Raw genomic sequence first — 24,647 nt, forward strand, 5'->3', positions numbered from 1 at the left:
CAGGCACCCCAGTGGTCGCTTTTCTATTTGTAGAATTGCAGTAATTCTTTTCTTAGATCTCAGGTTGAATTCACAGGTGTTCAGAATGATCTGATAGATATCTAGCTGAATTCAAGGGACCAGATGAAACAAGGGGGCCCTACTCTTCTGCCATCTCCCCTCCTCTCTGATATTTAACGTCTGAATTGTAATTTTTTCTGTCTGGTGGGTATGCAGTGGGATCCCATTATGATTTAATTTGAATGAAACTCAGTATCTTTTAATGTAATCACATTTGGTCATTTGGATTTCCTCTTGTGTGTGTGTGTATGTGTGTATGTATATGTGAAAAGTTTATTTACTTCCTTTTCATAGTTTCCCCCCCACTTCTTTTTCCTTATTGATTTCCAGGGATCTTTATATATTCTTAATTTGAGTGTTTTGTTTTATGAATTTCAAATATCTTTTGTCTTTATTCTATAATATCTTTTGACAAACAGATATCAGTATTTAATTTTAACACAGTCCAATTTGCTATTCTTTTTTTTTGGTGAATTCTTTCTATGTCTTGTTTAAGAATTACTTTTCTACTTCAAGGAGACAAAGATATTCTTCTAATTCTTTTATATAAAGGTATAGTTTTTGGTTTTCATCTGCAAGTTTAGAATTCATCTGGGGTTAGTTTTTCCATATGGTGTTCATAGGGATCCAAATAGTTTTTCTGTGTGACTTCTCAAATGTCTTAGCTCCATTTATGAAAAGATACTCTCCAGTGCCTCATTCATAAATCAAGTGTATACCAGTCTGTGAATATGTTTCTGGGCTCTCTACCCATGGCATTTGTCTTGTTTGTCTAGTCCTTCAGCAATATCCATATAGTTTTAGTTACCATAGGTCCATAGGAGATCTTGATATCTGGTTGTTAGATATTAAGCATTGTTTCTAAATCAGCACATAAGCATTACCTGGGGACTTGTTAGAAATGCAAATCATTGGACCTCACCCAGACTTATTCAAGGGATATTGTCAGAGGTCTATGGCCATGCCCATTCTTGGAAAAAAATGATCAAATTTTCTCTTCCAAGGCCAAAGTGTTGATAGTAATAAAAGGCAACTATAGATTGGAGGCGAGATGCTTCAGACATGGAGTGTCTCCTCTTTATCTGCTTCTCCAAAATAAGAATTAGGACATTGAATAGAGGGTCCATTTGGTGATCTGACCACCTTTATATCAACCTTTTCCTACCACGACATAATATTATTACTTTTTAAAAAAGATTTTATTTATTTGAGAGAGAGAGAGAGGGAGGGAGAGAGAGCAGGGGGAGGAGCAGAGGGTGAGAGAATCCCCAGCAAACTCCATGTTATTCAATGATATGAATAACAGAGCAATAAATTATGTTACATTTTACTTAGTGATTAGTTCTACAAAAAATATATGTCCCATTTTAACAAATTCAAATATTCCAGATATGTAGAGGCTAAAAAGCAAACATCATCTCCTTTCTTATTCCATGTTATCCCCTAGAATTAACCATTTTCAATGGGAGATTTCTTTACTGAATATATAATATCACTTAATCATTATATACACATACATAGTTAAAATACAGATTTATTATTAAGTATCTTATCATTTATTAATAGGCTTATTCTTTTTAAAAATAGGCTTATTCTTTTCTTTTATTATATTCAGTTAACCACCATATAGTACATCATTAGTTTTTGATGTAGTGTTCAATGATTCATTAGTTGCATGTAGCACCCAGGTTTATTCTTAAGCATTCTATTTTGCAACTTGCTCTTCATTCATAATGGCTTTTCAGGGCAGTGATAGAGATACGCCTCATTATTTATAATGACCACATATTATTTATTTCTATGGAAAAATTGAACCATCATTTATCTTACTGATGGGCATTTAGACTGTTTCTAATTTTTCACTATTACAAACAATGCTGTAATCAATAAGTGTCTGTGTACATGCAGTTTGATAATTTGATATACTGTTACTTTAGGGCATGAGTCCTAGAAATACAAACATTGAGATAAAGAATGATCAGAAATTTTCAAACATTCAGCTTCTCATGTAAGGCCATGTTAGTTTTCTCTGCGGGGGGAGGTGTTTATTAAAATTCAGGTTCACAGGCCCCATGTGAGAGCTGCTGAGTAATATCTCTGGAAATGATACAGAATAGTAAGTGGCAAAAATATTAAGATAGAAAATACAGCAAAGTCTAAAATACCTGAGAGAGTAATAGAAAATAAAGAATGAAAACAAAAGCAAACAGAAACAAGTCCTGGCCGGTAGCACTAGATGACTCTACATCCCAGAGCCTCTATGTTTGGTTCTGGAAGCTCCTAGTTATATCTGCCTTCAACATTCACATATGGGCTTTAACTCTCTCTTCAAAAGATACTGAGAATAATTCTAAGTACCTACAATAAATCTCCCTGGGAAGCAGACAGACTTCAGAGCGGTAGGGATGGTAGAAATTGAGGGATTACTAAGGGGAGTTGAAGCTAAGAGAGGGCAGAAGAGGAGCAATTGCCTATGAAGGACAAACACCAGATGACCAGGGTAAGGACCCAGAGGCAACTCCGGCCCTTGCACACTGGCCTGTTCATAGGTTCAGTTGTGTGTTGAATTTCAGTCACTTAGCTAATCGGGGCTAAGAGTTGGGCTTGTGTTCACTATAGAGACCAGAATATCCTGCTGTCAGTAATAGAGAAGAAGGAAGAGGCATGATCCCTGTATAAACTGACAGGCCAGACACATTCTTTTCTTTGGTGGAAGTTTCAAATTTAGGAAACTCTCAATCTTTGTGTCTCTGTCTCTCTTTCTTTTCCTAAATTACTGTAATGACTTCCAAAAAGCTAGCAAAACTGATTACAAAAGTTCATTAAAGTAAGAAGGATACTAAGGGAATCAAAGTCATTGAATAGATATGAATTAGTTCCACAAATTTTTGTGGAAAACAGAGGTTTCAACAGCAGTTGAGGGAATGAAAAAGATGTGGTTTCCTGGAGAAGAGGAAGAAGAGAGAGGTAGATATGTGAAAACTGGAACCCAGGAACTTGGTTGACCTTGAGCCAATTACTGAATCATAATAGTCTCAGTGGTTGATGGCTGCAACTGTAACAACATTGATATAACCCAACATCCATGACAGATACGATTACACCTGCTGACCAGCAGAAACAGGGTCCAGAGGAGCAGAGACCCTCATGAACATGCTCCCAGAGGTTCTGGCTAGGACTTCCTCCTGGCCATCAGCTTCCTCAGGCCCCTTTCCATGTCTTTGTTTTTCAGACTATAGATAAAAGGATTTAGCATGGAGGACAGAACTGTGTAGGCAAGTGTTGCCACGTGATCTCTAACAGTGTAGGTGGACAAGGGCTGTAAATAGACATAAAAGATGCTTCCATAAAAGAGTGTTACCATAGTGAGGTGAGACCCACAGGTGGAAAAGGCTTTGCGTTTCCCAGCAGCTGAGGGTATCTTGAGAACTGTGATGAAAATTCGTATGTAAGAGAAAGTAATGCACAGAAAGGGGGTCACCAAAACAACAGAACCTTCTGACATTATCACAATTTCATTGACAAATGTGGAAGAGCAGGACAATTTTAGCAGAGGGTTGATGTCACAGAGGAAATGATGGATAATACTGGAGTCACAGAAATTGAGACGATTCAGTAGGAGTGTATGTAGGAGTGAGTGGAGGTGAGAAAATGAACAGGAAAAGGCCACCAGCAGGACACAGCGGTGGTGGTTCATGGTGGTGACATAGTGGAAGGGGTCACAGATGGCCACATAGCGGTCAAAGGCCATGACCACCAGAAGGCCGCTGTCAGTGTTGCCCAGAGCATAAATGAAATACATCTGTGTCAGACACCCAGCATAGGAGATGGTCTTCTCTGACAGGAAGTTCACTAGCATCCTGGGGACAATGGTTGTTGTAAAGCAAATGTCAGTGAAGGACAGGAAACTCAAGAAGAAATACATGGGGTTCTGGAGCTGGGAGTCAGAGTGGATGGCCAGGATGATGAGTAGGTTCCCTATTATGGTGACCAGGTATATGGTGAGGAAGAGGATAAAGAGTGGCTTCTGGTCTTCAGGCCGGGAGGAGAGTCCCAAGAGGATGAACTCAGAGACACTACTGGTTTGGTTGACTTTTTCCATGGTCACAGAGCCAACTAAACAGAGAATCTTACCATTTAACACACACACATTTCTTTCATAACTGTAATCACAAATAAGCCAATAAGTATGTTTCTACCTACCTTTACTTTCCACCCATAAAGCTTTCCTTTACTTTCCACTCCTTAGCTAACATGTGGACAAGTTGTTAGATTTGTGGTCCTTGATGCTGCCCTCCCTTCTCAGCTTGCTGACTTCACATGTTTCTGGTGTTGACAGCATGGACATCTGGAAGAAGAATTTTCTTTTAGAAACAAAGTTTAACTAATTCAGCTTAATATTAAATCTTAAAAATAATTGTTTACTGAGCACCTACTTTGTGAAAAATACTCTCTGGGAGTAGGGACACCATTATGAAAAAGGCAGAGACAAGCCTGGCATGGAGGATTGATCTGTTATCTATCTATCTATCTATCTATCTATCTATCTATCTATCTATCTATCATCTATCTATCCAACCATCTATCTATCTATCATGTATCTATCATCATCATCTATCTATCATCAGATAGTTCTGCCTTCTATAAAGAAAAATAAACCACATAAGAGGATAGAGACTGACAAAGGTAGGGTTGGGAATTTATTTTAGATTAGATGGTTTCATTTTTCTCTGTCTATATCAAAACAAAATTTCAGTTATGTCATGCTAAGCTTTATCTTTGAACCTCCTTTCCAAAAAAGGAGATTTGATGAAATATTCAACAAGGAAATCAGAGGAATAATGAACCCAGGTCAACAAAGTTTTACTGTCATACTTGGTTTATCTTTAGAGGTACTTATTTAGAAGCTCATATTCCTTAGTGAAGGTCAACCTATCAGTATCAGTCCATATAAATCCTTGTCTTAAATTTACTTTCTACCTATTTTTCCTCTCATTTCCTAAGTCAGATCATGTTCCCACATCTTGGATATCCAACCATTAAGCAAGCTTATGTCCTTCCATGCCAGCATCCATTTGTTTATTTAGTTATGTATATATTGTTGAAAAAGATATTATTGTTTTGTTTAGGTATGTTTTACTTCCATTTACTTCAATAATTACTGCAATAATACGTGGCATATATCACATTCTGGTTTTTTTTTCCCTCTCTATATAATTCTTTGGATATCTTTCAATGTTCTGGTTCTTTTCTTCTAACTCTTTCCATTGTATGCATGCAGCTCACTTGACTTACTATGTTTCCCTAAATGTCCTCTAAATCTTTGCTGCCATGAACAACATAGATTCAGATATCCTCATGCCTACAAAGTGTTTTAAATTATTCATCTAGACATTGAGAATGGGCATATTGGATAGGCATGTTTTTTTTTTTTTAAGATTTATTTATTTATTTGAGAGAGTGAGAATGAGAGAGAGTACATGAGAGGGGGGAGGGTCAGAGGGAGAAGCAGACTCCCTGCCGAGCAGGAAGCCCGATGCGGGACTCTATCCCAGGACTCCAGGATCATGACCTGAGCCAAAGGCAGTTGCTTAACCAACTGAGCCACCCAGGCGCCCAATAGGCATGTTTTTAATAACATTTCAAAGAATGGCTATTTACTAATTTGTTCATACAATTAAATGGCTAGTTTCCAGTTGGTTAATATCAGGCAAGTAATTAAATATCTTTAAATTTCAGTGTTTTATCTGTGAATAGCTATACTAACATTTTTCCCATAATATTTTTTGAGGTTTTCATGTTATAATGTGCTTAAAGTACTTAGAATGGTTCCAGGAACAGAATAAATATTTGATGCCACAGAGTAAATATTTGATGTATTCTCTTCCCCATCACCATTGGTGCCAATGATTTTTTCCCCAACTAGGTATTTATACATGTTATCAAAAGTAATGAATCTGAATAGTAAAATAACCCTAGCCCACATACTTTAATGCTCTAATGGTCAAATTGACCTTAATATGAATTTACAAAGCTTTTCTAGAAGGTGTATTTGTCCATGCTTTGAATAATCTGAGAGTGAATCAATAATTAAGCTCTTATCTCATACAGGTGGAAATTTGTTTAATCCTCACTGTAAACTTATGAGAAATAAACTATTATTAATTCCCACTTTTTTCTGATGAGGAAACAGAGAGAGTAACAATAATTTGCTAAACTCACACATCAAGTAAATGGCAGAAACAAGTTTCAAACCCAGGTCTATTCTGAATTTCAAGGTTTAACCACTATGTGTCTTCTCAGATTTTTGAAAACTATAATATATATCTGAAACAATCATGCACAGGATCTATTTTTTTCCAACTTGATCGTTTTCTATTTTATCAAACACACATGTCCCACACATTTTTTCCTTAAAATTTTTTGTCCCACATTAAAAACAGACCTTTGCTGTTACAATGGGAAATCTATTTTTTCTGTGTTGAACAGATTGCAGAATTTGAAAATTCTAGTATACATGATCGATTGGCAACAAAAGGGGCAGTTTGGTCTTGGGTGGCCGGTGCATTATGTGTGTATTGAATCAAGGGTGGTAGAAAGTGCACTGGACTTGGAAGCACAAAGTGGAGGTGTGTACTTGACCTCTATCACCTGTGCACTGAGTGATTTTAGGTATTCTAAAGAGCTAATGAAACATAACATATAAGTACGGCTTGTAAAATATACATCAGCAAAAATAAGTTATTTGTGAAGGGATGCCTGGGGAGCGTGAGATGAAGATTTAAAGTGATCAAGTGAGGTTGGATACCCCTGTGTCTCATCTGGGTTGAGTACTTGGCAAAAATGGAAGGAAGTTTTGGAAGTGAAAATCTAAGGGAATCGTTCTAAAAGTCTGGGATGTGTCAGGGAAGAGGATTTTGTGTGTGTGTGTGTATCTTTTCTACTAAACTCCCCTTATCCACTTACTGATAATCTGGTTCCTCAAAACCATGGGATAATAATATACACTGGCCCAGAGATCAAAGAGGGTGGCCATAAAATATAAAGCCAGACTTAAATGTTAGGCTGAAATCTGATATATTGTGTTTATATGATTTTTGGAGCCAAAGGAGCCAAAAGGAGGCTGAAATAAGTACCCAGGTGAGGTGGATGGTCAAGTGGGCAGCCAGTGTGCTGGTGTTCACTTTCTATATCCAGATATCTCCTCACTGTTCCCAGTTTAAAAAAATCTTTTCTCTCTCCTGAACCACTTTCCCAAATTGGTTATGTTTACCTACCAGTCAAAGCTGATCTTTTGACTTTCTAGCCAGTGATGAGCAAGAACGGTTGGGAAGAAGGAAAAAAGCAGATAGATTGCTCTAGATTCCAGAGGGAAATAGTATTTTCCTGATTCTGCCTCAATCCCTGTCTATTTCTCATCCTCTGTCTCTCAGCATCATTCAGTTTTTCTCTGCTCCCCACTGTAGAAGGCAGAGATGCCCAGACTCACTGTAGCAGGAACTCTCCTGGTCAGGGAAACCCTGTGGGCTTCTCATGGGTTTGCCTCTGCTCTCCTGGACTCCTTTGGGTCCTTGTTGGCTGAGGGTGCTTGGTGTGCTCATTCCAACCCGACTCCTCAAGAGAGTTTGCTCTGACAGAAATCACAATGGCCACAGAAATGAGTGGAGCTGCTCTCAGGGGGACCATGAACTCCTGAGGCCACCTTCTAAAGATTTTGACTATTTCCAGAGCCTTTTAAACTTACCATAACATCTCCAGGGCATGCTTTAGTGTCCTCAAGTGTAGGGTAATCAAAGGTGATAGTATATGCACGTGTGTGTGTGTGTGTGTGTGTGTGTGTATTTGGTGAGTAGGGAGTGTTATAGTTTGGGTTCTCCAGGAAGCAGACTTTCAGATGGAGATTAGCCTGCAGGATATTTATTACAGTGTGCTCTAGGGATCCACAACTGTGGAAGGGAGAGAAGGAAGCAGAGCTGGGCAGAGGGAGAAGGTGGGTTGTGATACAGTCCTCATGAAGGTCTCAGCTGACCCTACTGGGAGCTCTGGAGCTAAGATGTCAAGGACAGCTCTTTATATCCCCATGTTGATCATGGGTGTAGGCTGGCCCTGGAAGGAAGGATGTTCGGGTGTAGCAGTTTATTTCAGCCGAGGTCATCCCCAAAGAGAGCTTAAAGCTGAGGACTATCTTACAAGGCTACCCTTGATGAGCTATAGTACATTCATTATCCATTTTTGACCTGCACTTACAGAGTGAGCTGACCCACTTGTGAGCCATGTTCAGGCATTTCCCTCCTCTGTCAGCTGGTTATAGGGCATATTCTATGCAGCCATAGCTTTCCAATCCCTCTCCTAGATCACCTGGTTCCTATAAAGGATACTGATATCATGGATCCCCTGCATCTTTACAGTGCTTATCTTCTACCCTCAAGACTGTGTCTTGCTAAGGCTCCAACTTGCTAGCAACTTGGTTATCTGGTCCAATTACCATGGTGTCATTGATACAGTGGAGTAGTGTGATGTTCTATGGGATATCCAGATTGTCTGCATGTTTTTGGACTCTACTATGACAGAATTCAAAAGAGTTAACAGAGACCTGAGGAAAAACATATACCATTTCCACTCAAAGTGCATGCAAACTGTTTCTGATCCTTTTATGTGTTAGGGGTGGAAAATAATGCATCCACCAGATCAGTGGCTGCAAATCATGTGCCTGAGGCCACATCCTAGTCTTCGGTAGCAAATATACCAATCTGGTAGGATGGCTGAGATTGAGGCTACTACTTGGTTGAGTTTGCAATAGTCCATTGTCACCTTCCAGGGTCTGTCTAGTTTTTGTAGGGACTCAAGTGGTGAATTAAGGAGAGAAATAATGGACATTCACCCTGGCATGCTTTCTCTGCCATTCCCCTGGGATATATTATTTTTTATTTATTACCCTGACTTGCGGATGGGCAGTTTCAGGAGCTTCCCACAGGCAAGGGATCCAATGTGGGGGATGTGCCAACTGCCAAGTGTATCTTTGTAATTATATATTAGGAGACTAGTGAAATCACACAGTGGGTCTGCAGATTAAGTGGACCCACTGTATAAGTGATTTGGACCAGTAATCCATTTAAAACCTTGTCCCCATATGCATCCTCTCTAACAATGAAACCATGATGACATTTCTGCATTTAAAGCTGCCCAAGTAAATAGCTCTAGGTACCCCTGGGGAAAGACAGGGAGAATCATCATGGGTATTCTCCCTATAGTGTTGCATGGCTCTTCCTCCTTGGGATGTGGCCTCTCCATCAGTGAGTGGATTCTGGGACTGAAAAGTGACTCAGGTCTAAAAATCAAGCAAGGGACTAGAATGTTTTATTGAATATTCAGTCTCCTCATAAATCCTTGATTTCCTTTGTTTGTAGAGATGGAGAAATACCCCTTATTGGTTGCTGATCTGTTTTCCCTTAGCAACTCCATCTCCATAATTCTTCCCTGGTGAGGATTCCTTGACTGGCACTCTGACCTCCCCACTTCTGAAGGTTAATTTTCTGTGTCAAGATGGCTGGGGCTACAGTACCTAGTTAGCCAAATTCTAATTTAGATGTTGCTATGGAGGTATTTTGTAGATAAGACTGACATCTACAATCAGTTGACTTTAAATAAAGGAACATAATTTAAGTAAATAAAGTAAAATATTTTATAAAGGAAAAATATGTAAGTAAAATAGAATAATGTTAAGTAAAGGAGATTACTCTTATTTAATCAGTTGAAGGCCTTAAGAATATAAGCAAAAACTGAGGTTTCCTGGAGAAGAGACTCTGGCTCAAGAGTGCCTGAATTTCCAGCCTGCAGGTCTGTCTGCATTTGTAGATTTTGGACTTGCCAGCTCCCACAACCGCATAAGCCAATTCTTTTGATTTATTTTATGTATTTTTTATTAGTTTCAGAGGTAGAATTTAGTGATTTATCAGTTGCATATAACACCCAATGCTTATTACATCAAGTGCCCTCCTTAATGCCCATCACCCAATTATCCTTCCCCCATTCACCTCCCCTCTAGCAACCCTCAGTTTGTTTCCTAGAGCTCAGCATCTCTTATGGTTTGTCTCCCTTTCAATTTTCATCTTATTTTATTTTTCCTTCCCTTCCCCTATGTTCATCTGTTTTGTTTCTTTTTTTTTTTTTTAAGATTTTATTTATTTATTTGACAGAGAGAGAGCGCAAGCAGGGGGAGCAGCAGGCAGAGAGAGGGGGAGAAGCTGGCTCCCCACTAGGCAAGGAGCCTGATGCGGGGCTCGATCCCAGGACCATGGGATCATGACTTGAACTGAAGGCAGACACTTAACAGACTGAGCCACCCAGGTGCTCTATCTGTTTTGCTTCTTAAATTCCACATGAATGAAATCATCTGATATTTGTCTTTTTCTGACTGACTTATTTCACTTAGCATAATACCCTCTAGTTCCATCCACATCATTGCAAATGGCAAGATTTCATTCTTTTTGATGGCCGATTAATATTCCACTGTCTATATATACCATATCTTCTTTATCCAGTCATCTGTGGATGGATATCTCAGCTCTTTCCACAGTTTGGCTATTGTGGACATTGCTGCTATAAACATTGGGGTACATGTGCCCTTTCAAATCACTATGTTTGTATCCTTTGGATAAATACCTAGTAGTGCCATTGCTGGGGCATTGGGTAGCTCTCTTTTTAACTTTTTGAGGAATGTCCTTATTGTTTTCCAGAGTGGTGTACCAGTTTGCATTCCCACCAACAGTGGGGGAGGGTTCCCCTTTCTGGGCATCCTTGCCAACATCTGTTGTTTCCTGACTTGTTAATTTAAGTCATTCTGACTGGTATGAAGTGGTATCTCATTGTGGTTTTGATTTGTTTTTCCCTGATGTCAAGTGATGTGGAGCATTTTTTCATGTGTCTGTTGGCCATTTGGATGTCTTCTTTGGAGAAATGTCTGTTCATGTCTTCTGCCCATTTCTTAACTGGACTATTTGTTTTTTGGGTGTTGAGTTTGATAAGTTCATTTATTTTTTCAAAAAATTTTTTAAGATTTTATTTATATATTTCAGAACGAGAGAGAGAAAGCAAGAAAGAGAGAGAGAGAGAGAACATGAGCAGGGGGAGGGACAAAGGGAGAGGGAGAAGCAGACTCCCCGATGAGCAGAGAGCCCAATGTGGGACTCAATCCCTGGACCCTGGGATCATGACCTGAGACAAAGGCAGATGCTTAACTGACTGAGCCCACCCAGGTGCCCTTGATAAGTTTTTTATAGATTTTGGATACTAACCCTTTATCAGATATACCATTTGCAAATATCTTCTCCCATTCCATAGGTTGCCTTTTAGTTTTATTGATTGTTTCCTTTGCTGTGCAAAAGCTTTTTATCTTGATGAAGTCCCAATAGTTCATTTTGCTTTTGTTTCTCTTGCCTTTAGAGACATTTCTAGGAAGAAGTTGCTGTGGCCGAGGTCAAAGAGATTGCTGCCTGTGTTCTCCTCTAGGATTTTGATGGATTCCTATCACATTTAGGACTTTCATCCATTTTGAGTTTATCTTTGTGAATGGTGTAAGACAATGGTCTAATTTCGTTCTTCTGCATGTGGCTGTCCAATTCTCCCAACATTTGTTGAAGAGACTGTCTTTTTTCCACTGGATATTCTTTCCTGCTTTGTCGAAGATTAGTTGACCATAGAATTGAGGGTCCATTTTTGGGTTCTCTATTCTGTTTCACTGATCTATGTGTCTGTTTTTGTGCCAGTACCATGCTGTCTTGATGATTACAGCTTTGTAATACAGTTTGAAGTCAGGAATTGTGATGCCTCCAGCTTTGGTTTTCTTTTTCAACATTCCTCTGGCTATTTGGGGTCTTTTCTGGTTCCATACAAATTTTAGGATTATTTGTTCCAGCTCTGTGAAAAATGCTGATGGCATTTTGATAGGGATTGCATTGAATGTGTAGATTGCTTTGGGTTGCACAGACATTTTAACAATATTTACTCTTCCAATCCATGTGCATGGAATGGTTTTCCATTTCTTTGTATTTTCCTCAATATCTTTCATAAGTGTTCTATAGTTTTCAGAGTACAGATCCTTTACCTCTTTGGTTAGGCTTATTCCTAGGTATCTTATGGTTTTTGGTGCAATTGTAAATGGGATTGATTCCTTGATTTCTCTTTTTTCTGCTTCATTGTTAGTGTATAGAAATGCAACTGACTTCTGTGCATTGATTTTATATCCTGCCACTTTGCTGAACTCCTGTATCAATTCTAACAATTTTTTGCCAGAGTCTTTGGGTTTTCTACATAGAGTATCATGTCATCTGTGAAGAGTGAAAGTTTGATTTCTTCTTTGCTGATTTGGATGCCTTTTATTTCTTTTTGTAGTCTAATTGCTGAAGCTAGGACTTCCGGTACTATGTTGAACAGCAGTGGTGGGAGTGGACCTCCCTGTCATGTTCCTGACCTTAGGGGGAAAAGCTCTCAGTTTTTCCCCATTGAGAATGATATTCACTGTGGGTTTTTCATATCTGGTTTTTATGATATTGAGGTATGTTCCTTCTATCCCTACACTGCAGAGAGTTTTTTTTCAAGAAGAATGCTGCATTTTGTCAATTTTTTTTTCTGCATCATTTGAGAGAATCATATGGTTCTTGTCCTTTTTCTGTTTGTTTGTTAATGTGATGTATCACATTGATTGATTTGTGGATGTTGAACCACCCTTGCAGGTCAGGAATAAATCCCACTTGGTCATGGTGAATAATCCTTTTAATGTAATGTTGGATCCTATTAGCCAGTAACTTGGTGAGAATTTTGACATCCATGTTCATCAGGGATATTGGTCTGTAATTCTCCTTTTTGATGGGGTCTTTGTCTGGTTTTTGGATCAAGGTAATGCTGGCATCATAGAAGGAGTTTGGAAGTTTTCCTTCCATTTCTATTTTTTGAAACAGTTTCAGTAGAATAGGTATGATTTCTTCTTTAAATGTTTGGTAGAATTCCCCTGGGAAGCCATCTGGCCTGGACTCTTGTTTTTTGGGAAATTTTTGATTACTGCTTCAATTTTCTTGCTAATTTTGGGTCTGTTCAGATTTTCTATTTCTTCTTGTTTCAGTTTTGGTAGTTTATATGTTTCTAGGAATGCATCCATTTCTTCCAGATTGCCTAATTTGTTGGCATAAAATTGCTCATAATATTGTCTTATAGTTGTTTGTATTTCTTTGGTGTTGGTGTGATCTCTCCTCTTTCATTCATGTTTTTATTTACTTGGGTCCTTTCTCTTTTCTCTTTGATAAGTCTGGCTAGGGGTTTATTGATCTTATTAATTCTTTCAAAGAACCAGCTCCCAGTTTTGTTGATCAATTCTACTGTTGTTTTTTTGTTTTTTCTTTCTTTCTTTCTATGTCATTGATTTCTGCTCTAATCTTTATTATTTCTTTTCTCTTAGAAAACTAGATTCTGGGTATATTTTGGTCAGCTTGTTAAAAAAAAATAACATAATAAAAAAAAAAACTAGATCCCCAAATAGGAAAGAAAGAAAAGCTTATATATGTTTTAGTATAGCTATATATATCTATATATTATATATACCATATATACAGCAGTATACACTATATATATATAAATACAAAGAATGGAAACCAAAAATAAAATATATATTAACATGTATATGAAAATAAAAATTAAAAAGAATAAGAAAGAATTGAAAAAATAAGAAAACAGCTGAAAATAATAAAACTGAAAGACTAAAGAAAAAGAAATCCCATGAATGCTATATACTGTTTTCCCCAAGAGCTGAAGTTTTGCAGTTCTCTATGATTGGTATACTTGGTGCTAGCCAGTTGTTCTTGCTGGTCCTCTGGGGTAGGGACCTGTTGTGCTGATTCTCAGGTGCCCTTGCATTTGTGGAAATGCTCCTCCCTTGCCAGGGGGCCAGGCTCAGTGTAAGCAGCTCCAGATTGCACTATGTGGTGCTGTTTTGCTCCCTGAAGGCTTTCAGCATAGATGGAGGGATGAAAATGGCAACTCCCTGATCTCTAGCCCCAGAGCTGAAAATTCGCACCCCCCACTCTTCAGTGAGCCCTCACAGAAAAGCAGTTAATCACTCTTGTCTTGCTGTTTTCCATCAGAACTCTGTGTTTGTCCAGCCTGTGACTGAGCATTTTTATCCCAGGCATGCAACAGAGTTTCAGATTTGCTAAATTTTGTAGACTCCAGTGATGCGGACTCCAGCCGTTACCCCTGGGGTAAGAAGGGGAGGTCTCACCCGCCATACTCCTGCCTCTCGCTGGGCTTGGAGAGCAGTTGTGTGACCATGCAGCAGTTCACAGTTTACAGCAACACTAAGCGGAAAGCTGGTGGTAAGACTCACTGTTTTCAGCCAGCTTCCCCGCTGTGATGCCTGGGAACTCTGCCACACTCAGACACTCCTGTTCTTCTTGTGACCCCGGGGATCCTGAGACCATGCTGTCCCACCTGGGATTCTGACCGCTTCGCCACCTGAGCACCTTTAAGCCAGGGACATCCTCCACTGTAGCAGACTTCTAAAAGTTCCAACTTTGTGCTCTGCTACTTATAATACTTTGTGTAGCCTTCTTAAGCCAACCTTCTTCCCACTGACCTATCCTCCGACATATCACTCCAGATTCAAGTCTCCACACCTCCTACCTTCCAAAAAGTGGTCACTTTTCTATTTGTAGAATTGCAGCATTTATTTTCTCAGATCTCTGGTTGATTTTGCAGGTGTTCAGAATGATTTGATAACTATCTAGCTGAATTCCAGGGACCTGACGAACTTAGGGTCCCCTACTCCTCTGCCATCTTAACTCCTTCCCCTTGCATAAGCCAATTGTTTTTTTTTTAATTTTTTAATTTAATTTTATTATGTTATGTTAGTCACCATACAACATTAGTTTTTGATGTAGTGATCCATGATTCATTGTATTCATATAACACCCAGTTGCATAAGCCAATTGTTAAAATCTCCCTCTTTCTTATATATATATATATATTTCTGTGGTGCCATATCTTACATTAGTCTGATTTATCAAAAGTAAAAAATGAAAAGTAAAGTCTTGTGTTCCTGTTTCCCATTGACAGTCTGCTTTTAGATATTACTATCATAATTTAAAATTAAATGAAGACTTGGGTTGGTGTGTTACTCACTGGAACAGTTATTAAAGTGAATGTTACATTTGGCAAATTCATTACAATATTAGTCCCTTAGGCCAACTAGTCTTTAGGAATCTGGCTGGGTTTAGTGCTTTTGCACACAGTATCTCCTTTGACTCTCACAATAGCCTTGCAGGCAAGGTACTGTTACCACCTGCCATAGATCTGAGGAAGCAGAACTTAAGTCCCTTTTTTAGGACACCCAGTGGCAGAGCTGGTACTGATCTCAGGTCAGTCTGTGTCTAATGCCCTGGGATCAATCTCACCACTTGACTGCTTCCTGAACAAGTCTCAGCCCCTGGCCTGCAGAGTACCTCAGGGGAATGGGAAGACCTGCAAGCCCTCAGGGGGCAGTGGAACGCTTGCTCTAATGGAAGCTAGGTCTGAGATGTGGGAGTCTGCAAGGGCCAGGCCTTACCCTGTCTTGGCCATTCTGCGAGGTATAGAAAGGCTGACCCTGTGCTGTAGCTATTTCAGAAGCCAAGGAGGCCATGGTCACTTCCGCTTCCCATGTCATCAACATCGACATCTAGGACACCTTCTCCTGGGACTTGTGGCTCAGCCCCTCTAGTCCCTTCATAGGTTACCTCCCAAGGGGAAGGCAGGAAGTTGGGCAATTAGCCCACATAGGCTCCTTCTCTCATTAGAAGCTCATACTGTCTCCCTTTGGGTATTAATCTTGTTGTTGAATGGGGATCTTCTGGCCCATTTTTCTGCCACTCAAAAACAGGGATGAAACATTCAAAAGGTCCCTAGGTCATAAGAACTTGTTCTTTGAATACTGGATCTCCTGAACAGAAAGTGAAGGCTCAGGAAATAACCTTGACCAGAGGTGTCTGAGCTCACCAAGGAGTGTCTCAGGGCAGAAAAAGATGGAGAATCACCACCTGGCACTGGACTTGCATGTTTATGCAAGAATGTGTATGCATGTGTGTGTTTTTTGTGTTGTTTGTATAATCCAGTGTACTTAGTGGTTAACTGACTCACGTACCAACTCTGTTCCTATAGGAAGGGGTTCAGTAGATTATGGAGGGAAAACTCTTCTTGGTGGTATATGTGTGTATGTCTGTGTATGCACATGGTGTTTAGGTTTATGTCTGTGTATGGTATGTTCACATGTCTGCATGTGTACCTGTGTGTATTCAGTGTGTGCTTTTTGGGTGGGTTGTGCTTTGTCTGGATGACTGTAATGTTTATGTATTATATTGTGTGTGACAGTGTTCTATTTATCAGTTGTGTGTAAATTCATGTAAAAGTAACACAAACCCTGTTTTTTTTGTTTTTTTTTTGTTGTTGTTGTTGTTGTTTATTTTTTACCTAGAATGAGTATAGGTCATGAAGAGGATGAGTATAGGTCTGAGGTCTATGATGGTGTGTATGTGTGTGTGTGGCCGCGTGTGAGTTTTCATGTATAAAACACTCACACTCTATTTTAACCTAGAATGGGTATAGAAGGGAGAGAACTAAAACCATGATAAGGCAATGTGTGTGTGTGTGTGTGTACGTGCATGGGTATGTGTGCTGGATAAACACTCATAGCTACATTCTCCTCTTATGTCTTATCTCCTCTTATTTCAGACAGAGACAGGCAGCTCCAAGCACAGTCATCCTCAAGCCAGGTTGTAAGCCATTTGTCCATGTGATCTGAAGACTCCACAGTGCTCCAAGGGTACTTTTCTTCATTGGCCTTCCATAATGCTGTGTTTCTACTCTTGAGAACATGGCAGTGGTTAAGTGCTTAGGCTCTGGTGTCACACACATTTTGATTCAAATATCCTATTTTCAAAACTTCATTTTGGACCTTGGGCTCGATCTCTGTAAGGCTAAGAAGTCTGAACTGTAAAATATGATGGGAGTATTCAACACAATATGTGGCATATTATAAGCATGCACTAAATGGGTGCTAGCATCTGATTATTCCCTAAATGCATGAGATTTTTAAACTTGCTAGTCATTTCTTGACTGTTTATAGAGTATTTTGTGCAAAGGCAGAGAAAACATCCAAAGAGCCAGCTGACAGCTTCCCTTCCTCCTTCCTGGGCATGTAGCCAGCTATTTCTTTCACATGGGGGTGGCTTATGTCAGAGTTCTATTCTTCCTGATCCAATCACTGAATGTGAAGATCCTACTTGATGCAAAACTTTTGGATCTCACCCCCAAATACTTGAGTTCCAAAGAGAAGTCTTATCCAATAAATGTCACCGGGCAGCCACATATCAACAAAAGGTTTAAGTCTCTGCCCTCCTTCCGGTCCCACTGACTGAGATGAGCTCAGAGATGACTGAGTTCATCTCTGTTCTTTGAAGAGGCTCTCCTATCAGATCCCTGTGCCTTAGAATGATACTGTCTCACTAGGTTCCATTCTAGGGCTTCTGTATGTGGCCTCTAACTCTGATTTAACTCCCAGTGAAGGAGTTGCCTGGCCTCTAGTGTAAAGACTATCAGAAGTCCTATGCTTTAGATCAGGGTCCATCAACGAGTATACATGCTGGAGTATGTGACTTCACCCCTGTTTCCATAATAGTAACATGAAAGAACTGTTGGAATGCCTGCTTTACAGGCACACAATAAATGTTTACTAATTAATGTAAGTAAGTACATGTGGAAGTCCTTTGCAAATTAGAAAGTGTGGTATAAGTAGGTGACTATACATTCTGGTTTGCCCAGGAACATCTTGGTGTAGACTTGTTCTGGTATAATTATTATGTAATTCTCTTTTCACTCTTAAAGTGTCCTGGCTTTGATAATAAAATATAGGGTCATCATATATATGAATATATGTAGCTGGGGTAATTTTGAAGCCCTGAAACAATTCCAAACATGGCCCAGGATTTTCTGCCAGATGAATGAAGGGCAGGAACAGCAGAATGGTGAAGAGTAGGATCTCTCATCACAGTGACATAGACAAAGTGCCCAAGGCCACTCAGGTAGTAAATTGTTGAGGTTGAAGTTCAATTCAAGATTTTTGGCTACAAAGCCCTAGCTCTTGATCAATACTCTAAAATGTGCTCAATCATTGTGAACTCCAAGGAGGAAGAGGATTGAATGTTTTATTTTCTGTTTTATTCTCAGTGCCAAGAAAGCATCTGGAACACGGCTCAATAACTGAAGAAATTTATGCTGGTCTCTTTTGAAGGAAATCTTGTTTGCTGTTGGAAATCTGATGCATTCTGTGACCAGAAGGGGGCAGACAGAAGATTCAGACAGCAAAATATCTCAATTTTGACACAGTCTCCAGGAAAAAAAGCATGGGGCTGTAATGTACACACGGTTATGATAACCACCATATCTCAGTCCCTGATATTTCCTACTCCTTTTATCCCAGCAGAGATTAAGGAGACAATGAAGAGGGAGAACAAGAGCAGAGTGTCTGAGTTCCTCCTCCTGGGGCTCCCCATCCAGTCAGAGCAGCAGGGCATGTTCTTCACCCTGTTCCTGGGCATGTACCTGACCACAGTGCTGGGGAACTTGCTCATCATCCTTCTCATCAGGCTGGACCCTTGCCTCCACACGCCCATGTACTTCTTCCTTGGCCACTTGGCCTTCTCTGATGTCTCTTTCTCATCTGTCACTGTCCCAAAGATGCTCAGTAACATGCAGACTCAACACTTATCCATCCCCTATGTGGGGTGCATTTCTCAGATGTATTTTTTCATACTTTTTGTTTGTCTTGACAATTTCCTTCTTGCAGTGATGGCATATGACAGGTATGTGGCCATCTGTCAGCCACTCCACTACATCACTGTCATGAGGGAAGAGCTGTGTATCTTACTGTTGGCTGGATCCTGGCTCTTCTTGTGTGCCCAATGCCCTGTTGCATACTCTCCTGTCCCACCTGTCCTTCTGCGCTGACAATACCATCCCTTATTTCTTTTGTGATCTCACTACCCTTTTGAAGTTGACCTGCTCAGACACTTCCCTCAATGAGCTAGTTATCTTCACTGAGTGGGGAGTGTTTGCCTTCCTGCCATTTTGTGCTATTTTGGGCTCCTATATCCACACTGGGGCAACCATCCTGAGAGTCCCCTCCATCAAGAGGATCTGCAAAGCCTTGTCCACCTGTGGCTCCCACCTCCTCATGGTGTTTTTGTACTATGGGACTCTTGCATGATTTACTTCATTCCTTCATCAAACAATTCCAAAGTCAAAGACATAATTGCTTCAGTTATGTATACAATGGTGACACCCATGTTAAATCCCTTTATCTATACCCTGAAGAACAGGGATATGAAATTAGCTCTGGGGATACTTTATAGGAGGAAAATTATTATTTTTTTAATTTTTTTTGAAGATTTTATTTATTTATTTGACAGAGAGAGACACAGTGAGAGAGGGAACACAAGCAGGGGGAGTGGGAGAGGGAGAAGCAGGCTTCCAGCAGAGCAGGGAGCCTGATGCGGGGCTCGATCCCAGGATGCTGGGATCATGACCTGAGCCAAAGGCAGACACTTAACGACTGAGCCACCCAGGCGCCCCTATAGGAAGAAAATTATTTTTGCCAAGTAGCCATTACTCACTCATGTTCTTTTTTTAATTTTAATTTTTTAATAGAAAAGCATAATCACTTTTTTAAACTTTGTCATGCACAATATTGAGTTGTTTACTCACTTCTCATTACTTAATCCTTTTTTGCTATTTAAATTTTAAAGTTTTATTTTTTATTTTTTTAATTTTTAAAGTTTATTTATTTATACTTAACTGATGAATCCTTGAACACTACATCAAAAACTAATTATGGGGGCGCCTGGGTGGCTCAGTTGGTTAAGCGACTGCCTTCGGCTCAGGTCATGATCCTGGAGTCCCGGGATCGAGTCCCGCATCGGGCTCCCTGCTCGGCAGGGAGTCTGCTTCTCCCTCTGACCCTCCTCCCTCTCATGCTCTCTGTCTTTCATTCTCTCTGTCTCAAATAAATAAATAAAATCTTTAAAAAAAAAAAAACAAACTAATTATGTACTATACAGTGGCTAACTGAACATAATAAAAAAAAGATTAAAGTTGGATCAGAAAAAAATAAAGTTTATTATTATTATTATTATTATTATTATTATTATTATTATTTGCAGTGTTCAATGATTCATTAGTTGCATATAGCACCCAGTGCTCATCACAACATGTGCCCTCCTTAATACCATGTTCTTAATTTTCCTAGTGATGTCTCCAGGGACATCACCTTGAAAAATTGTGGAAGTGGCAAAAATGGCCAAGTTACTTTGCAGCCCCTCCTTGCAAGTGTGGTTTTTTCCCTACCCACTGAGTCCTTTGCGCAGGACTTGTGGTTAACTTTGACTAATAGAGTCAGTGAAAGTGGTGTGAGATTTCCAAGCCTACATAGACTCTGTTGCTGCTACTCTTGGAACCTTGAGACCACCATGTCAACTAGTCCAAGTTAGGCTGTGTGAAGATGGGGGCCACATGGAGGAGAACCAAGATTCTTCAGCTAACAATCAACCAGCTCCCAGGTGACCTGCCTGGTAGGTATCAGCAGAGGAATGAGTGAGCCCTTGTTGAGATCAACAGAACCAAACCCAGACAAGAAGCCCCATCCAGCTGAGCACATTCCCAGCCCAAATTGTCAGCCCATGGAATTGTCATATAAACAATGATTGTTGTTTAAGTCACTAAGTTTTGGAATGGTTTGTTAGGCAGCAAAAGCTAACTGATACAGTGACTGTCCTTGTTTCTGGTGCCCTCCACATTTTCCTTGATTTCAATGGTCTCTTCCCCTTTTTGGACCCCTGCCTGGTTGTATTCCCTGCCTATTTTTCTAGAACCCACTGAAATAAAAATATTCAGGTTATGATCTCCATAACCTATTGCCTTAGCTTTAGCTATATCTCTTCATGTCCTCGTTATTTTCACATAACCCTTGGTATGTGGCATTATCAGCAACTCTCATTTTTGCAAAGTCAACACCTTAAGGTACTTCCTTATCCATCTGAAGAGATAAGAATGACTTGCCATGATATCAAAATACATGAACTTCTTTTTCTGAAGGAAGATTACACATTATGTTTCCTCTTGAAGAAGAGAAACAATTTTAGAATAAGATTAGAGGTCTGAATAACATTGCATTTTGTATAAGTTATACCTTCTTGCCCCTTAACACTTGATACCAGGCTGAAAAGATAAGAATTCTCAAGTGTGCTTTTGATTTGAATTTCCCTGATGGCTAATGATGATAACACATTGAGATACCACCTTACACCAGTTAGAATGGCAAAAATTGAGAAGGTAAGAAACAATAAATGTTGGAGAGGTTGTGGAGAAAGGGGAACCCTCTTACACTGTTGGTGGGAATGCAAGTTGGTACAGCCACTTTGGAAAACAGCGTGGAGGTGCCTCAAAAAATTAAAAATAGAGCTACCCTATGACCCACCAATTGCACTACTGGGTATTTACCCCAAAGACACAAATGTAGTGAAAAGAAGGCCATATGCACCCCAATGTTCATAGAAGCAATGTCCACAATAGCCAAACTGTCATCTCAAGAGCCGAGATGCCCTTCAATAGATGAATGGATAAAGAAGATGTGGCCCTTATATACAATGGACTATTACTCAGCCATCAGAAAGGATGAATACCCAACTTTTACATCAACATGGATGGGACTGGAAGAGATTATGCTAAGTGAAATAAGTCAAGCAGAGAAAGTCAATTATCATATGGTTTCACTTATTAGTGGAACATAAGGAATAGCATGGAGGACATTAGGAGAAAGAATGGAAAAATGAAGGGGGGGAAATCGGAGGGAGAGATGAACCATGAGAGACTATGGACTCTGAGAAACAATCTGAGGGTTTTGGAGGGGGGATGGGTTAGCCTGGTGATGGGTATTAAGGAGGGCATGTTCTGCATGGAGCACAGGGTGTTATGCAAAAACAATGAATCATGGATCACTACATCAAAAACTAATGATGTATTGTATGGTGACTAATGTAACATAATAAAATTAAAAAAAAAAAGAATTCTCAAATGTGATCTGCTACTTGTCTTTAGAACACAATTAACATATGGACCATTACAGTTGAATTAGTATGAAGGTTTGTGGAACATGGTTTTAGATAAACAAAAAGTCATTAAAATGGCTAATGTGGGGGTGCCTGGGTGGCTCAGTCATTGAGCGTCTGCCTTCGGCTCAGGTCATGATCCCGCATCGGGCTCCCTGCTCCACGGGAAGCCTGCTTCTCCCTCTCCCACTCCCCCTGCTTGTGTTCCTTCTCTTGCTGTGTCTCTCACTATCAAATAAATAAATAAAATCTTAAAAAATAATAAAATAAATAAAATGGCTAATGTGACACTGAGTAATATATAGAATTGTTGAATCACTAAATTGTACACCCGAAACCAATATAACATTATGTTAACTATGCTGGAATTAAAATAAAAAATGGCAAATAAATGTTATTGTTTGTATAAAAAATGGCTAATATGAAATTTAATGATAATTCATAGTATCAATTTATGTAAATGAGATAACAATAAACATTTTAGTTTCTTTGTCCTTTTGTCTATCATGTCCTGTAGTTATAAAGAGTATGTGTGCCTGCAGGGTGCCTGGGTGGCTCAGTTGGTTAAGCGACTGCCTTCGGCTCAGGTCATGATCCTGGAGTCCCTGGATCGAGTCCCGCATCGGGCTCCCTGCTCGGCAGGGAGTCTGTTCTCCCTCTGACCCTCCCCCCTCTCATGTGCTCTCTCTCTCATTCTCCCTCTGTCAAATAAATAAATAAAATCTTAAAAAAAAAAAAGAGTATGTGTGCCTGCAAGTGCTTAGAGTAATAAAGTTGAGAATGGCTGCATTTGTAATGTAGTTGCTAGTTAACATTGTGTCTGATTGTTTCCTAAAATCTAAACATATTGTAAAGATTTTGGCTTTATTATCCTTAAATCAGTTTTTGCCTGTGACAAAAACCCAGCAGAGGAGCATAGTGCATTAAATCTCATTTCCAAATTCCCTAAATGTAGGCTGTATATATTTTTTTTAACTAGAACTTTCTTTGTGGGGACAGCTTACTTATGCCTTCTTAATCTAGGTTATGAAAATGAGTTTTCTTTTGCTTCACAAACAGCATGACTTGATTTCTAGAAAAGAAAAAGCTAAATGTGTCTATTGTTTATGGAAATTTCTAGAAGTGAACAAATCAGACAAAAATATTTTCCTTTTGTGGAGCTTATATTCTAGTGGGGAGACAATGAAAATAAACTTAATATGTAAGTTTCATGGTTTTTAAGTGATATAAAATGTAGTATTGTGGAAAAATCAGGCATGCAGGGGACAGGCTGCAACTTTAAGTGGTGTGATGACAACTGGTCTCACCCAGAAGGTGATATTTGAACAAAGAATTGAAGGCATCAGGGAACAGAGCCACTGGCACATTTGCAGGAAAAGTATTTCAGGGAGCAGGTACAGCAACTGCAACATTCTGAGATGTGACAATGCCAGCTATGTCCAAGCAACAAAAATGAGATTCACCCCTGAAGGGGAGTGAGCATGTAGAAGAGCAGGAGGAGATATATATATATATTTTTTTTTTTTTGACGGATAATTTTAAAGCCAACAGGGCCTAGGTCCTTTAGGCTTTATGATTTGATTTTTACTGTGAATTATTTGTATAGACTTGGAAGCTTCCCAGCAGAAGAGTAACATGATTCAGCTTTAAAAAGGATCACTCTGGCTGGAGAAGGGGGCTGTGTGGAAGCAGGGGGACCCCCTAAGAGCTACTGCAACAGTACAGTTAAGAAATGATAGGCTGGAATAGTAGCAGAGGAAGTAGTAAAATTTTGGTGAATACTGTATTTGGCTGTAAGTTGGAACCGACAAGAATTGCTGATGAATTGAGAGGAGTCTGAGAGAAAGGTAGGAGTCAAGGATTCCTACATTAAAAAAAAAAAGTTTTTATTTAAATTCCAGTTAGTTGAGATGTTGGGTGGCTCAGTCAGTTAGGTGTCTGCCTTCAGCTCAGGTCATAATCCCAGGGTCCTGGGATAGAGCCCGGCATTGGGCTCCTTGCTCAGTGGGGAGCCTGCTTTTCCCTCTCCCTCTGTCTACCACTCCCCCTGCTTGTCCTCTCTCTCTTATTCTCTGTCAAATAAATAAATAAATAAAATCTTACCAGGGTCAACAGCATGGTACTGGCACGAAAACAGACACATAGATCAATGGAACAGAATGAGAGCCCAGAAATGGGCCCTCAACTCTATGGTCAACTAATCTTTGACAAAGCAGGAAAGAATATCCAGTGGAAAAAAGACACTCTCTTCAATAAATGGTGCTGGGGAAACTGGACAGCCATATGCAGGAGAATGAAACTGGACCATTCTCTTACACCATACGCAAAGATAAACTCAGAATGGATGAAAGATCTAAATGTGAGACAGGAATCCATCAAAATCCTAGAGGAGAACATAGACAGCAA

General features: G+C 39.6%; 1 protein-coding gene and 1 pseudogene across 1 annotated transcript in view; one reads left to right on the forward strand and one right to left on the reverse strand.

Annotated features, from left to right (window-relative positions):
* Positions 1 to 1,614: 1,614 nt before the first annotated feature.
* LOC123849976 (olfactory receptor 1L8-like) overlaps positions 1,615 to 24,647 on the reverse strand; it is a 254,310-nt gene continuing 231,277 nt past the window's right edge. Inside the window, exon 3 of the mRNA XM_064580069.1 lies at positions 1,615 to 4,408. Within this exon, the coding sequence (XP_064436139.1) occupies positions 3,233 to 4,162 (930 nt within the window). The 5' untranslated portion in view covers positions 4,163 to 4,408 and the 3' untranslated portion in view covers positions 1,615 to 3,232. The remainder of the gene's footprint in view (positions 4,409 to 24,647) is intronic.
* LOC123849252 (olfactory receptor 1J4-like) lies at positions 18,515 to 23,305 on the forward strand (annotated as a pseudogene).

Source organism: Mirounga angustirostris, unplaced genomic scaffold (assembly GCF_029215605.1).
Source record: "Mirounga angustirostris isolate CCGP_5_RB_7025 unplaced genomic scaffold, mMirAng1.0.hap1 SCAF_15, whole genome shotgun sequence".
Lineage (NCBI taxonomy): Eukaryota > Metazoa > Chordata > Mammalia > Carnivora > Phocidae > Mirounga > Mirounga angustirostris.